The following is a 15,693-nucleotide window of genomic DNA, read 5'->3' on the forward strand; positions in this document are numbered from 1 at the left end:
AATTTGAAGAAAACGAATAAATGGAGGATTATACTACATTCATGGACTAGAAGGCTTAGTGCTGTGAAGAAGCCAATTCTCCCCACATTCACCTATAAATCCAATGCAATCCTAATAAAAATCCTCACAGGTTTGTGTGTGTGTATGTGTGTGTGTGTGGAAATTGGCAAGCTGATTCTAAAATTCATATGGAGACACCAAGGACCAGGACTAGCCCAGGCAATCCTGAGGAAGAACATGGAGAGGAATCTCCCTGGTGGTTCAGTGGTTAAGACTCCAAGCTTCCAATGCAAGAGGCCTGGGTTTGATCCCTGGTCAGGGAACTAGGTCCCACATGCCACAGCTAAAGATCCCACGTGCTGCAGCTAAAGAAAAAGATCCTGCATGCCACAACAAAGATCCCGCATGCTGCAACTAAGACCCAGTGCAGCCAAATAAATAAATAAAAATAAAATATTAAAAAAAAAAAGATATGGCCAATTAAAAAAAAAGAACATAAAGGAGGACTCACATTACCAGATGTCAGGAACAAGCTATGGTAATTAAGGCAATTTGGTATTGGTGCAAAAATAAACTGGGCAGGGCTTCCCTGGTGGTGCAGTGTTTAAGAATTCACCTGCCAATGCAGGGGACACAGGTTCGATCCCTGGTCCAGGAGGATCCCACATGCCATGGAGCAACTAAGCCCATGCGTCACAACTACTGAGCCTGTGCTCTAGAGCCCGCAAGCCACAACTATTGAGCCCATGCGCCACAACTACTTAAGCCCGTGTGCCTAGAGCCCACGTTCCGCAACAAGAGAAGCAACCACAATGAGATGCCTGCTTACCGCAAAGAAGAGTAGCCCCTGCTCAACGTAACTAGAGAAAGTCCATGCAGCAATGAAAACCCGATGCAGCCAAAAATAAATAAATAAAATAAATTAAAAAAAAATCTATCAAAAATAAACTGGGCAATGGGACAGAACAGAAAGTCACCTGACCTCTGACAGAGGAGACACAGCAGTGCAATGGGAAAGGAATGCTGTTTCAATAAACAGTACTGAGTCAATCAGATAGCCAGATGAAAATTGTGTATCCTGACTCCTACCTCACACCATGCACAAAAATCATTCCAGATGGTTGGCAGATCTAATCATGAAATATCACACAATAACACTTTTATAGGAAAATACAGAACAGCTTTGTGACTTGGGAGAAGGCACATGTTTCTTAAACAGGACACAAAAAGTACTAACTGTAAAAGAAAAAAATGGATAAACTGACCTACATAAAAATTAAGAACTTCTATTCAACAAAAGACATTAAAATAGTGAAAAGGCAACCCATGGAATACGAGAGTATCTGCAGTGCTTATATCTGACAATAAACTCTTACCCAGAATAAAGAACTCCTACAAATCAATTAGAGAGCTCCAGATAACCTGATGGAAAATGGGCAAAAGACTTGAACACACCTCATAAAAGAGGAGCTCTGGATGGCCAGTGAACATACAAAGAAATGAACAGCTTCACTAGTTATCAAAAACAATGCAAAATAAATCCACAATATGCTACCACTATATACCCATCAGAATAGCCAAAATTCAAGAGACCAACAATGCCAAGTGTTGGCAAAAATATGGCAAAATGGGGACTTCCCTTGCAGTCCAGTGGTTAAGACTCCACACTTCCACTGCAGGGGGCATGGATTTGACCCCTGGTTAGGGAACTAAGATCCCACACTAACATTCCACTTCTATAAACAAAGTACAAATACAGAGGTTTTTTTTTTTTTTTTTTTTAAATATATATATATGGCAAAATGGAATTGCCATTCGCTGCCGGTGGGAACATCAACTGGTAAAACTACTTTGGAAAACCAGTATTACCTACTAAAACTACCACACTCCTACCTCATGCCCAGCAATGCTACTCCTAGGAACTTACCCAATATAAATGCGTATGTCTGTAACTGACCAGGACCCTATGGGGCCTTCCTGGAATAGACCCTGCCCCCTCCAATGTCCTCTGCCTGCCTCTCTGTCTATAGAAAAACTTCAGTCTCCAAGGCCTTCCCTGAGTTTCAGAGAATACACTTAATCAGAGAAGTGACAAATGCAGAAAGAAAGAAGAATAGCCAAGCAAGACAAAGTAACAATAGTTTAGCCATTAAACAAAGTCAAGGACCTTCAGTTACTCCTCAAGGGCTACAGATAATATTCTGAGCTATGTCCTTTGAGCCATTTTGCAGATACTGAAACCCCCATCAGGTGGAAGAAGTTAACTGCATGCTGCCCACTAGCACATAGACCCCAGACCAGTTGGAACCAGAAGGATGATGATGTTGACTCCCAATTACCTCACCACCAACCTATCAGAAAAATGTCCACGACCTGACCACGCACCCTGAAACCTCCCTCCCTCACCCTGTCTTTAAAACCTTTCCCTGAGGGACTTCCCTGGTGGCGCAGTGGATAAGACTGCACACTCCCAATGCAGGGGACCCAGGTTCAACCCCTGGTCAGGGAACTAGATCCCACATGCATGCTGCAACTAAGAGTCTGCATGCCACAACTAAGGAGTCCATGTGCTGCAACTAAGGAGCTGGCAAACTGCAACTAAAACCTGGTGCAACCAAATAAATAAATTATTTAATAATAAAATAAAACCTTTCCCTGAAAGCTATCAGGGAGTTCGGGCCTTCTGAGCATTAGGTACCTGGACTCCTTGCTTGGTCTTGCAATAAATGCTGCACTTTCCTTCAGCACAACTTGGTGTCAGTAGATTGGCTTTACTGCATGAAGGCGAGCAGACCCACGTTTGGTTCGGTAACACATCTGTTCATCAAAAGACACATATAAGAATGTTTACAGCACTAGCCATTATAGCTCCAAACTGAAAACCACCCCAAAGCGCCTCAACAGGGAAATGGATAAACAAATTCATTAGCTGAAATAATACTCAGAAAAAATAAAAAACTCAAAGCAGAACACCTCAACATGGATGAATCTCATAAACATAATATGCGCAAGCAGCTAGATGCAGAGAGCGTCGACTCTAGGATTCCACCTGTGTGAAGGACAAACCAGGCAGAACTCGCCTATGGGGTGAGAAACTGGTGGTTGACCTGAGGACGAGGGAGAGGACAGTGTCTGACAGAGAAAATGTTAGGGGTGACCAGAGTGGTGGTTCACTGGGCATGTTCACAAGCTGTACCCTGAGCAGTGCACTCTCTTGCTTACAACTTACACTTTATTTAGCAGAGTTCCATCAAAGAAGCAGGGCCCACACCATGGGAACTGGGCAAGGGGTCCCTGTAAGGCTACTGTCTCCCATGGGATGATGCAGCCTGAGGTCCATGTGGCAGAGTCAGGAGGGAAGATGCATGGAAAGTGGAGGGAGGATCCAGAGCTGACTGGAGCCCGTGAGGATGGGCTGAAGCCCACATCCCTTCTTGTTGCCAAGGGCGACAAAGGTTTCTTGTAGCAACTGGATTGCTTTGTCACACACCTGACCCAGGAGAATGGATTGAGGGTGGACTGGGAGGAGGTGGAGTGGTTGCCTGGATTCCGCTGGCGCTGATAAGCTGGGTCAGCAGGCGCGACACAAGGAGTGTGACCTACAAAAGAGGTTGCCAATTCCCTTCCGCCCTCCCAATCCTGCACAGGAATCTCTCTTGAGGTCCTAACCCAAAACACATTGGGAAGGGAATTCCGGGAATGCCGGTCAGCCTGACAGAGGCCCCACGATGTGTTTCACTAACTGACAAAGAGCAAAAAATCTGAAGGCTCCTTACACTGATGAGGGTGTAGGGGGCCCGGCAATCGCGTAGGTTGGTGGTGAGTGTCAGCGGGTACAACTCTAGGAGGAAAACAAATGTGTCGTTTAACCAGCCCATCGGACTTCCCTGGTGGCGCAGTGGTTAGGAATCCGCCAGCCAATGCAGGGGACACAGGTTCAAGCCCTGGTCTGGGAAGATCCCACATGCCGCGGAGCAACTAGGCCCGTGCGCCACAACTACTGAGCCTGCGCTCTACAGCCCGTGAGCCACAACTACTGAGCCCGCGTGCCTAGAGCCCGTGCTCCACAACCAGAGAAGCCACTGCAATGAGAAGCCCAAGCACCGCAACGAAGAGCAGCCCCCGCTCGCCACAACTAGAGAAAGCCAGGGCGCAGCAACAAAGACCCAACACAGCCAAAAATAAATAATATAAATAAATAAATTTAAAAACAAAAACAAAAAAAACCCCAGCCCATCATCTTGTGTGAATTTCCCCTACAGGTGAACCTGAACTTACTTACCAAGCACAACAGCATTTGAAGAAGCAAAAGACTGTCCACCACCTGGGGAATGACTAAGTAAATTCCTGTTTGAGTTTTAAAATTTTCTAATTGTAGTAAAATACAAATAACACAGGACTTCCCTGGTGGCTCAGTGGTTAACAATCTGCCTGACAATGCAGGGGACACGGGTTTGAGCCCTGGTCTGGGAAGATTCCACACGCCGTGGAGCAACTAAGCCCGTGCACCACAACTACTGAGCCTGTGCTCTACAGCCTGCGTGCCACAACTACTAAGCCCATGTGCCACAACTACTGAAGCCCACGTGCCTAGAGCCCGTGCTCCATAACAAGAGAAGCCACCGCAATGAGAGGTCCGTGCACCACAACGAAGAGTAGCCCCTGCTCACTGCAACTACAGAAAGCCCGTGCGCAGCAATGAAGACCCAATGCAGCCAAAAACATATAAATAAAATAAATTTTTAAAAAATAACAAAAACTTTACCGTCTTAACCATTTCTAAGGGTCCAGCACAGTGGCATTAAGTACTTTCACATGGTTGCACAATCATCACCACCACCCATCTTGACCTTTTTTTGTTCCCAAACTGAAACTGTGCCCATTAATTGACAGCTCCCAGGAGTTCCCTGGTGGTCTGGTAGTTAGAATTTGGTGTTTTCACTGCCATGGCCCGGGTTCAATCCCCGGTCAGGGAACTTGCCAAAAACAACAGCTCCCCATTTCCCCTCCGCAGCCCCTGGCAACCTCTATTCTACCCTCTGTCTCTATGAATTTGCTCTAGGGACCTCATGTAAGTGGAATCATGCAGTATTTGTCCTTTTGTGGCTGGCTTATTTCACTTAGCATAATGTGCTCAAGGTTCATCCATGTTGTAGCAGTGGTCAGAATGTCCTTCCTTTTTATGACCCGATAATATTCCATTGTACAGATAGACCACATTTGTTTATCCATTCACCTGTTGATGGACACTTAAGTTGCCTCCACCTTTTGGCTATTGTGAATAACGCTGCTATGAACATTGGAAGATCCACTGAATTTTTAAAAACCTTTTGCACATAATATTTATCTTCAACACTAATGAAAAACATAAGGCCATCTTTTCACATCTCTGCCTGTTGTGTATAGTTCAGGGGATCAATTGCTGCAACACATAGACCCCAAAATGTACTATGGCTTACTCACAAGGGAAGTTTATTTTTTGTTCCCAAAGCAGTACTGGATGGGTGAACAGGTGGGGATGGGGAGATCTTTCCACATGCTAGGGACCCGGTTTGGCATGGCTTCCAGTCACCTGTGCAACATTGGGAGCAGGGGGAAGGGCCTGCAGGGGGTTGCCTGTGGAGGTGTTAAGGACCAACCCTGGAACTGCCCCACCCCCTCCGGCTAGAAACTAGTCACATGACTGCACCAACTGCAAAGGGTGCTGGGGAATGGAGTCCAGTGCTTTCGGAAGGGCACCCGGCTTGTGTGGCTGCAGAGTACCTACTGGACCTCACTTCTCTAATGGCTTCTGTCCTCTGAAATTCAGCTGGAGCCAGACTCCTCCAAGAAGCACCCACCTGGCCTCCTGCTCCCACAATGCACTACACTGATCACACCCCCTCCAGAGCAGCATGGACCATGGGGACAGGGGTCTCCCAGCAGAGGCCTGGCCCGGGGCAGGGACTCGGTCACCTGGGGCTTTGTGGGAGGAAGCAGCCTGGCAGAGGGGTCCCCACTCCCCACATTGGTCCCTTCCCCCCACATCAGCCCCTTCCCACTGTTCAGCCAACAGGAAGCCCAAGTGGGAGGCTGGAGGGGAAGTGGTGTTTCCCCTCCTCGGGAGGCTAGAGGCCTCTGTTGGTGGGGCAATTGCCTCTGTGGTGAGGGCCCCATGCAACCGCATGGTTCTCACTTTCTTGGGGACCTGGCCTGGCTCCTTGGCCTCCCCCAGCCTTTGTCCCTCGCTGGCTCCTATTTCACTTCCCAGCTCTCCCATTACCTGCATTTCCAAGTCCCTGGATTACTGTCCTCCAAATCCCAGCTAGTACAAGGGACAGGGGGCTGGCCGCTGGGTTCTGGTGCTGTCACTCCCTGGGGCTGTGGTTTGGGGAGACCACCTCTCTGAGGCCAGGGTGCCTACCGTTGATGTTTCTAGGGAGTCTATGCCCAGCTCTGGGATCTTGTGCCCTCACACAGGCCCTGCAGCACCCCAGACTCCCGACGGGCCCCTGGGAAAACCCTGCCAGGTGTTGGGGCTTCCCAGCCCGGCCAGCCCCTGGCACTGGGAAGGCCTGACGTCTGGGGCCAGGGCCACGATGGAGCCCTTCTCCTGCCAGGGCAGCTCCAGGGCCTGCCTTAGAGGGACAAGAGTAGGGTAGGGAGCCTGAGGGAGGCCATGCTTTACTTTCAGGATGAAGCCTGGCAGGGGAGGCACCTCTGCTGCTGCCCTCCATGTCACTCCTCAGACCTGAGTGCACTGCCCATCCTCTGAGCCTTTGCCCAGGCTGTTCCTCTACCTGCAAAGCCCTCTGACCAATCACACCTCTGAGGCCAGTCTGGGCGGTGACGCTGCCCCTGCCCTCCTGCCCTGACCAGGAACCTGACCCTCACCCACTGTCAAGGGCCTGGCCCAGCCTGGCTCGGCAAGGGAGGTATCGGGGCTCAGTTTGGTGGGAGGCCAGCCCTGCCTTACCTCATCTGCAGAGAGGAAAGTACCTGCCCAGGGGCCAAAGGGTGGGCCCTCAGCCCCCCTGTCCTGAGCTGGAAGCCCAGAGGTTGGGGGCAGGTGGGTGGGGTCTGGAAGGACAAGAAGCACTGACCCCATCCGCCTCCACCAGAGTCTTCTCAGCACCACCCCCAGGACTCCCACCTGCCCCACTCTCATCTTAGCTCTGTTCAAATGTGCCCCACTGTGCACACTCCAGGAATCCCTGCAGACGGGATCTGCCACTGCCCCTGCCCACCCCTCTGCCAAAGGTGAGGCTGAGGAGGTAGGGAGGCCTGGCCTCCGATCCGAGTGGTCAGTGCCAGCTGGACAACGTTGAGTAACCCATGCAACCTCTGAGACTGGGGGACGACTCGAGCCCCACCCCCACAAGATGAGGGAGATGAAGAGGTGGGTCTGCATGAACCTTGGCCGAGGTTGTGACCACAAGCCTGCTGGCCCAGCTGCACTGCTCTCCCTGATGGCCTGGGTCCCTGTGTAGCCTCCGTCTCCACTGTTCTTACCCTCTGCTGCCCCCACGTGGCCACTCTTGGTGCTGCGGTGAGGGGGCTTCACTCAGCCTCCCACCCAGGGCTCCAGATCTCATGGGCAACCCCCTGCCCCTCACTCCTCTCAGGCAGAGCTGCCCGCACTGGCGAGGGGGCGCCAACCTCTAACCCCACACTCCCTGGTGCTTTCTCCATCTAATATCTATGATGCAAATCTGACCCCATCCTACCCTGCCCAGGCCTGCCCACAGCCCCCATTCAGCACCCTTGCTACAAACGGGGCAGCGATGGCATAAGGCCTGGGCCCTGTACTAGCTTCTGGACACTCCTGGGCAAAGGGCTCAGGGACCGGGACCAGTGGGCATCGCATTACCAGACTGCCTCTGGGGCTGTGACAGGGCAGGGTGGGGGCCCCAGGGCCAGGCTGCCAGCTTGCTTGTTCCCTACACTGGGGGAGGGTGGGTCACCCAGCCCTGTCCCTTCTCGAGTGCCCAGTGTAGCACCTCATGGAGAACCCTTCCCCTCCCCACCACAACGTGGTCATTGTTCTAGATCCCACTTTACAGATGGAGAGACAGAGGTTGGGGAGAGACCGGTCCCAGGTGACCTGCCAGTGGACGAAGGCCTCAGACCCAGGTTGCTCTGGGTACTGTGGACCGCACAGGGCAACCGTGGGACTCCCTGGAACCGAAGCACAGCACGAGCATCAGGACACCAGGGAAGGGGCACCAAAGGCTTGTTTTCTCCCCCAACAGGCAGGGAGGGGTGTTTCAGGAGGTGTTCCAGAGACTTAGAATTACAAGCCTGGAGCTTAGAGGGTGACTCTCCACACCCAAGTCTGGACCCACCTACAGTCTCAGGCCAGGCCCAGGGTCTGGGAATCAAGGCAGCTCGGCCCTGGGGCTCCCTGTTGGGGCACCAGGACTCAGTATACTGGGAATCAGCATCATGGGCACGGGATCTGAGGTACTGGCCTTTGAATATCAGGTGCTGGAGTATTAGGGCTCAGGAGACAGGCCTCAGAATTCAAGGGTACGGAGTCTCAGGCCTGGGGAATTAAGAGTCAGGGTGGTCTCCCTGGTGGCGCAGTGGTTGAGAGTCCGCCTGCCGATGCAGGGGACACGGGTTCGTGCCCCAGTCCGGGAAGATCCCACATGCCGCGGAGCGGCTGGGCCCGTGAGCCATGGCCGCTGAGCCTGCGCGTCTGGAGCCTGTGCTCCGCAGCGGGAGAGGCCACAGCAGTGAGAGGCCCGCGTACCGCAAAAAAAAAAAAAAAAAAAAAAAAAAAAAAAAGAATCGGGGGTATGTGGGGAACAGAGCCTCGGGAACTCCACAGTGACCGCTCAAGGTCCGGGTCTTTGGTGACAGAGCAGGGCACCGGGCTTTAAAGGCTCAGGTTCAGGTGTCCGTGTCCCAGGTGTATGGTGGTAGGGATTTGTGGATCCAAGTACTGGGGTGCACATTCTTGGGAGTTTGGGAGGCTGGTCTTTGGCCCCGGGGAGGTCCTGTGTGCCCTTGGCGGCCGGCCAAGCGTGCTTCCCTCAGGGTTGCGAACCCCAGACGGCCCTGCAACAGAGACTGGGTCTAGAACAGGCCCGGTGGTCCCACCCGTGCCCCGGGGCGCCAGGAGAGCCTAGGAGGGGCGGATGCGGGTCTGGGAGGGCGGGGGCCTCACGTGTTGCTCTTCCTGCGGCGTAGGAGAACGTAGACGAGCGCGACGAGGACCACCACCGCCAGGCCTCCAAAGATAATGCCCAGCAGCACCGCGTAGCTCCGCCCTAGAGAGGCGGCAGGGCGCAAGGCGCAGGTGGGCGCACACGTACGGGCACGTAAGCGGGGCAGGCGCGTGGGCGGGGCAATGCTGGGGGCAGGCCGAGAGCTGGTGGGGGGGGCCAGTAGGTGGGCGGGGCATCCTCACCTGGCTGGCAAGTCGGGGTGGGCCGGGACCAGGTGCCATCAGCCTGGCAGGTGCTGGCCTCGGCCCCGGCCAGGCTGTAGCCGCTGTCGCAGTGGAAGTGGACAGTGGAGCCCACCAGGTACCTCATGCCCTCCTTGTGCCCGTTGGAGGGCGGGGCCAGCCAGCCACAGGACACCACTGGGGCAAGGGTGGGGCACAGACCACAGGCCTGAGCTGCTGACCACAGCCGCCAGCCTGGGGAGCCGTGTCCAAGCGCCCGGTGCCCGCCGCCCTCACCCACCGCCGCCCTCACCGGGCTGCAGGCTCTGCGCGCGAAGCAGGTGCTGCCTGTGGACCAACCGCGTGGCGTTGCCCACGCTCAGGCTCCCGGTGGCCGCCACGTCGAAGTTGCAGAAATTGTTGTCCCCACACAGTTTGGCCGCCTCACTCGCCTGGCTGGGGCTGGAGGTGGTCTCCTCGGGGAAGAGGGGCAGGAAATTGGGGTCATGCTTGGGCCGGAGCAGGAAGTTTTCCACGAGGAACTTGGAGTCGTAGGTGAGCAGGGAGGAGGCGTTCTCCACAGCCCCTGGGGGGACAGCAGCAGGCCTGGCTGGTGGGAGGGCCTGGGGGCTCCCCCCACCTCCACTGAGCAGCCCCCGGCATGGTGCCCCCTCCCCTCCAGCCTGTGGTCACTCACAGTCAGCCCCAAACTGGAACAGTTCTCGGGAACTGGCACTGGGGGGCAGGACCTGGCCGCTGTGCAGGGTGAAGTCGTCTGAGGGGTTGTCATTGAGTGTCCCAAGGAGGCCTCGTGTGTGGGTCAGGAACTTATCGGGCAGCAGGACCGCCACACTCAGGAACGGACCCTGGATGCTGACCTCCAGGCCGGCCCCTGATGACAGCATGACTGATACTCTGTCCCCAGCAGCTACTGACAGGAACATGCCTGGACACAGGGGAAGCTGGGGTCAGGGCCGCCCCTGTGGGCACCTTGCCGTGACCCCGGAGCCCCGGGATGCATGGGCCGGCACCCATGGGCTCAGGGGCAGGGGATGGTGTCCCCAGGGCCCAGCCTGCTATGACACACCACCACCCTGGGCGGTGGATCTGAGGTGCCCAGGCCCTAAAGGGAGCCCCCCTACCAGGGCCGTGCATGGGGGTTGCCTGTCGGCCCTCACGCCCTGACTCCACCTCCTCATCTGCACCCTGGACACCTCCGCCTGCTTTCTGCCAGGGCCAGAGAGAGGTGTGGAGGCCCCGGCGGGGAGGGCCTCCACCACCCCACTCACCCTTCAGGTCCATCCAGCTTTGCTCTTTGAAGCTGAGCACCTCCTGGTTCAGCAGTACCTGCAGAGCCCCGGACCCATCCCTCAGCCGGACCTCTACCACATCTGAGTTGCCCTCCTGGACAGCCACAGCAGTCAGCCCTGTGCCTCGGTCCTGAGAGCCTGGGATGATGGATGCAAAATGGGGTCCACTCGGCTCAGCCTCCCCCTCCCCAGGGATGACCCTGAGCCACCCAGAGCCCCAGGGCCCGGCCTCACCCTTGGGTGTCATCCTGGTCTGGGCCCGCGCCTGCAACCTCAGGTCGGTCCCAGAGGCCTCCAGCAGCACATACTCGCCGCGCCCATTGAATGTGAAGTTGGTGCCATCGAAGGTGACAAAGTGTGGGTCCCCAAAAGCAGAGGCTGGGGAGAGCGGAGGGTCAGGCAGGTTGCCCTGGCCCCGCCCTGCCTGGGGCCCCGCCCTGGCCAGCACCTGCCCAGGCAGCACGCACCCAGGCGCGGGGGCTGGTAGCTGCGGCAGTCACTGGAGGGCCGCCTCTGCATGTAGCGGGAGCACTCGGGCGCCCAGAGGCAGCAATAGTAGAAGCTGATGACATCGTAGGTCCAGTGGGAGAGGCCCGGCACGCGGGGTGGCATGCGGTATGGGGGTGCGCCCCAGTCGTGGCCGCGGTCTGGGGTGCTGCCGCTGGTGGAGTCGGCTGTCAGGAGCTGTGTGCCCGCCGCCGTGTAGCAGCACTGCTGGCCTGAGCCATATAGGGGGCTGGGGGCACAGACAGGTCAGGGCCGCCGTGGCATCCTGCCCCCAGCCCCTACCCCGCACCCTGCCCACCGTCTCCATGCTCACCTGGCTTGCACGGAGCGAACGCAGTGCACAGCCCCTGGGTGGTAGGTGCACACGCTGCCATGCTCGATGTCACAGCCGTAGTCTGCCTGCAGAGCGGCTGGTTGCTGTCCCCTGCACTGGCTTTGGGCTCTGTCATCCCCTCCCTGGGAGCCAACCCCTCTGGGGCCCTGGGCCCTCAGACCCCAGCCTTACCTCCCAGGTCTCTTACCTGCCTCCCCTGCACTGCCTTGGACGGCACAGCCGTGTGCCTAGTGGGGGCAGCTGGTCCCGCCTGTCCCCTCGCTCCCTACTGGGCCCTGACTGGGGTGGGGGCTCACTTGGAAGCGGCCAGAGTCAGCCTGGGCCTGGGCCAGGGTGCAGGGGCAGTCGGGCACCTCCTCCAGGAAGTTGGGCAGCTGGTCCTCCAGCTCCTCCCAGGCCAGGCACTGAGCTCGGGCCCAGGCCACAGGGTCTGCCCGGAAGTCATTGCCCAGGTGCCAGGCTAGCGCGTGCTCGTTGCTCCAGAGTGCGTGCACGTCCCTATGGGGACACATGCACACTAGGGGCCACCCTTCCTGCCCTCGGCCCTGGCTCCCCGTCCAGCGTGGGGGCAGCAGGCAGACAGGCCCCAGCCCATCTGCTGCAGGGCGGCCCTTACTTCTCTCCTGGGTGGTGTTTGCTGTTGACAATGCGAAGGGCACCCACTTTCCACCTCTGGTAGTTTTGAGGTGCAGGTTTTGGTGTGAAGGTGAAGGAGCCGGAGTTGGTGATGCTTGTGGCCAAGGAGTACAGGTACGACCACGCTGCCGTCCACTCCTGGGAGTACGGCTTCCCTGGGGGAGAGAAGGCCTTGTCAGCCCCCGGGCCTGTCCGAGGAACCCTGGGGCATGGGGTGGGCGGGTGGGACGCCGGTCTTTGGTGCTCAGAGCAGCCTGTTAAATGGACAGAAGGGTGGACAGATGACCACCATAGGAGGCCCTGCCCTGTTTGGGGAGGGAGCCAGGCCCAAGGCCGGCCAGCCATCCGGGGGCTCAGAGAGGACGGGGCAGAGCAAGCCTTTTCTGTTTCCAGGATAAACCTTGTATCCAGGAGCGGAGAATGGCCACACCTCTTCCTAGAGCTGGTACCCAAACAGCCAGGGCTCCCCAGCTTCCCTGTGCTGCTCCAGCCAGTTCCCCTTCCTTGCCTGCATTCTTCCCACTAGAAATCCCCACCTGGATTCCCCCCACCTGGAATCCCCTTTCTCCCATCTCTGCAAGCCCCAAACTCCTGACCCCACCAGGCCCCACAGGCAGCCTAGGGTTACTCTGCTGGCCTCACCTGTCTCCTCATAGCCCCACAGCTCTACGTTGACGGAGTTCGTGGGCAGAGCCAAGGTGTTCCAGGTCAGGGTGAGGTTACCCTGGATGCTGGCTGTGCCGTAGTATTGCCAGCGGGTCTCGTTCACCAGCTGGCTCTTTTCGGACTCTGACACTTTGCTGGGGTGCACTGGGCAGGGGGCAGGGGGCGGGGGTGAGGGGTGAGTGAAGGCCCGGGGCCCAGGGGGTCCAGGGGAGGAGGCCCGGGGCTCTTAGAGCTGTGGGGACCTCGCAAGGACAAAGCACAGCAGTCCCTGGGGAGCGATGCTCTCCCCCTGGTGGCAGGAAAGGGCAGGAACTGGGAGAGGCAGGGCCCTGCCCCCACCCACGCCCAGGCCTCTGTCCTCCACCTGGCTGCTCCCCTCCCCTGGCTGGCTGAGCCACACTCCCTCTGGGCTGGAACTCCTGCATGGGTGCCAGCGGTGGGGAAAGGAGCTTGGGGAGCCTGCACCCAGGGAGTGGGGCAGGCCTCCAGAGGGACAGGTTCACACAGAGCAGGTGGGCCAGGTGTGCATAGATTAGCGCCAAGGAAAGTCCCTGTGAGGGGCCTGGGCCTGGAGGGTACGGCCTGGTGCCTCCAGTCTGGACCAGCATGTTGGGGCTTACCAGCCAGCCAGGTGCCTGAGCGTGGGAAGGAGCGGCCATTGTCCATGGAGAGTGTGAAGGGGATGCGGCCAGTCTCATAGAGCAAGGGTGACACACAGTGCACTCGTCCCGAGGAGTCCACGAAGCCGCGGGTCTGGATGCTCTCCTTAAAGCTGTGAGGGTGGAGGAGGCCGGAGAGGCTGGGCCAGCGTGGGCTGACCTCTCTGAGGCTCCCAGCCTCCTCCCTGGGGAACCCATCCGGCCAGCCATCCCAGTCCTCTGTCCCGGGGGCCCCACCCAACCAGCCAGTGGGTCTGAGCCCCAGCGTGCACAGAGCCCTCGGGCCTCCCACCTGCAGATCACGCTGTCAGTGGGGTTGGACCAGTTGAGATGCTGCATCACAAAATCCTTGCCACCCATGATGGAGCCCGAGTAGGGCAAGATCTCCAGGCAGAAGTCCCGAATGTCCGAGCAGCAGCTGGCCAGGCCGAAGCAGGTCGGGTGGCAGGAGCACGGCCCACCCTGGACTCCACAACGGTGGGAGCAGCTCCCCTGGGCACCTGCAGGAGAGGGCCCTGAGTGCCCAGCCTGGCCACCTCATGTACAGGGCCCACATCTCTTTCCCCCTGGAGCCTGTTAGAAGGATCCCCAGGAGAAAGCTGGCCAGGAATTGCACTGACCACCATGTGGACCCAGTGGAAACCCATAGGGCCCGTGGGGTGGGGTAACTCTTAGTCCAGTTGGCCTGAATGACTGGCTAGAATGAGGGGAGATTTGGGGAAATGTGTCCACACATGAAACTTTTTGGGAGGAGCCCCTGGGCAGATTGACCCTCAGCTACCAAGTCCGGTACCTGACGGTGTCCTCAGATGGCTACACGTGCCTGACCCCTTGACATGGGCCGGGGACCTGTCTCCACTCCTAAAGCATCAATGGACCGGCAGCCGGGAGAAGAACCACGCCGGCTTGCCCGATCTGGGGTCTGGGATATGGCTACTAAGAGTGCCATTGGAGGCCCACTAGGGGCTGGCGCCCAGGCTGAGTTTGCCCCATCTCACTCCGCTGGGCAGTGCAGGCTCACCGGCTACGGCCCCACCCTCGGGGGAGGAGGCCAGGGGTTCTCCCCTTCGTTTAGGGGAGAGGAGGGACAGTTCCAGCAGAGGACCCAGCCAGGCCAGGAGAGGGGACAGGGTGGTTTGGTGGGGGGCTGTGGGCACCCATCGCCCTGGAGCTGGCCTGGCTGCGCAGATTGGAGGGTGGAGACTGGGGTGGGGTGCAGGCCCACGTCCCATCTGGCCCTTCCCTGCCATCCCCCAAAGGGGCCGGTCAAGGGCCAGGCTTGGGCCTGAGCCACCACTGCAGGCCTTACTTCACCCAGCACAGGGCCTGGCACTCAATAAATATTTATTGACCGAGACTGTGATGGCTCGAGGGGGTGGGGAAGGAGGCCCAGTGATGACTGTAAGTGAGATAAGTGGAAGGAGGGTGTTGGTGCTTCCCTGATGGGAGATAGGCCGGGGAGGGGGCTGGGGAGCTGGCAAAAAACAGCTCAGCCCAGCCCAGCCCAGCCCGGGGGCCAGGGTCCCGGCTCTGGAGTGCGTGGCCTTCCCCTAGACTTTCTCGGGTTCAGTCCACCCTGAGAAGAATCCTGCCTCTGGCCAGGCAGGGGGCCCAGTGGGGCTGGGGGCTCCTCCGTGTACAAACACACCCTCCATCGGGGCTCGAGGTTCAGGCCAAGGGCTCTCCTGAGCTCACCACCCCGTGGCCACCTCCCTCCCAGCCCGCCTCCGCCTTCTGGCTCCCAGCCAGCTTAGGGTAGGCATGGTCCAGATCCCCCCATCCCTACCAGCACCCCCTTGACCTTGGGCTCCCCAGAATTTCTTCTTAGCACCCCCAGTATGGTCACAGATGGCCCGACGGATGGACAGAGGCTGAGCCCAGGGAAGTTCTGCCCGGGGTCTGACTACAGCGGGCAGATGGACAGAGACGGGGGACAGAAGGGCAGCGTGGGGGCATACCTGCTGCAGGCCGGGGGCCTGGGCCAGGGGCTGTCACCAGCAGCAGCAGGGCCCAGGGCAGGAGAGACAGCTTCATGGTGCCTGCCTGTGTCTGCAGCCAGCGCAGCAGTGGCTGGGAGGTGGCGGTGGCGGCGGCTCACTCTCCACGGCCTGGCCCCGCCCCACGCTGCCGCCCCGCCCCACCCGGGTCCCCTCTCAAAGTCCACAGGTGTCCTATGCGCTAGCAGGGCCCTACTTGCCCAGTTAGCAC

The 15,693-nt window shown here is 57.7% G+C and overlaps 1 protein-coding gene across 1 annotated transcript; it reads right to left on the reverse strand.

Moving 5' to 3' along the window:
* Positions 1-9,017: 9,017 nt before the first annotated feature.
* SUSD2 (sushi domain containing 2) lies at positions 9,018-15,519 on the reverse strand. The gene is made up of 15 exons (XM_060119554.1): positions 15,444-15,519; positions 13,778-13,985; positions 13,447-13,598; positions 12,803-12,970; positions 12,141-12,315; positions 11,821-12,022; positions 11,504-11,589; positions 11,151-11,419; positions 10,918-11,061; positions 10,663-10,821; positions 10,071-10,319; positions 9,687-9,959; positions 9,395-9,571; positions 9,152-9,254; positions 9,018-9,042 (listed from the first exon to the last, which is right to left on the reverse strand). Exons 1-15 carry the CDS (start codon positions 15,517-15,519, stop codon positions 9,018-9,020), a joined length of 2,466 nt encoding a protein of 821 aa, XP_059975537.1.
* Between the last annotated feature and the right edge of the window lie 174 nt (positions 15,520-15,693).

This window comes from Mesoplodon densirostris, chromosome 15 (genome assembly GCF_025265405.1).
Source record: "Mesoplodon densirostris isolate mMesDen1 chromosome 15, mMesDen1 primary haplotype, whole genome shotgun sequence".
Lineage (NCBI taxonomy): Eukaryota > Metazoa > Chordata > Mammalia > Artiodactyla > Ziphiidae > Mesoplodon > Mesoplodon densirostris.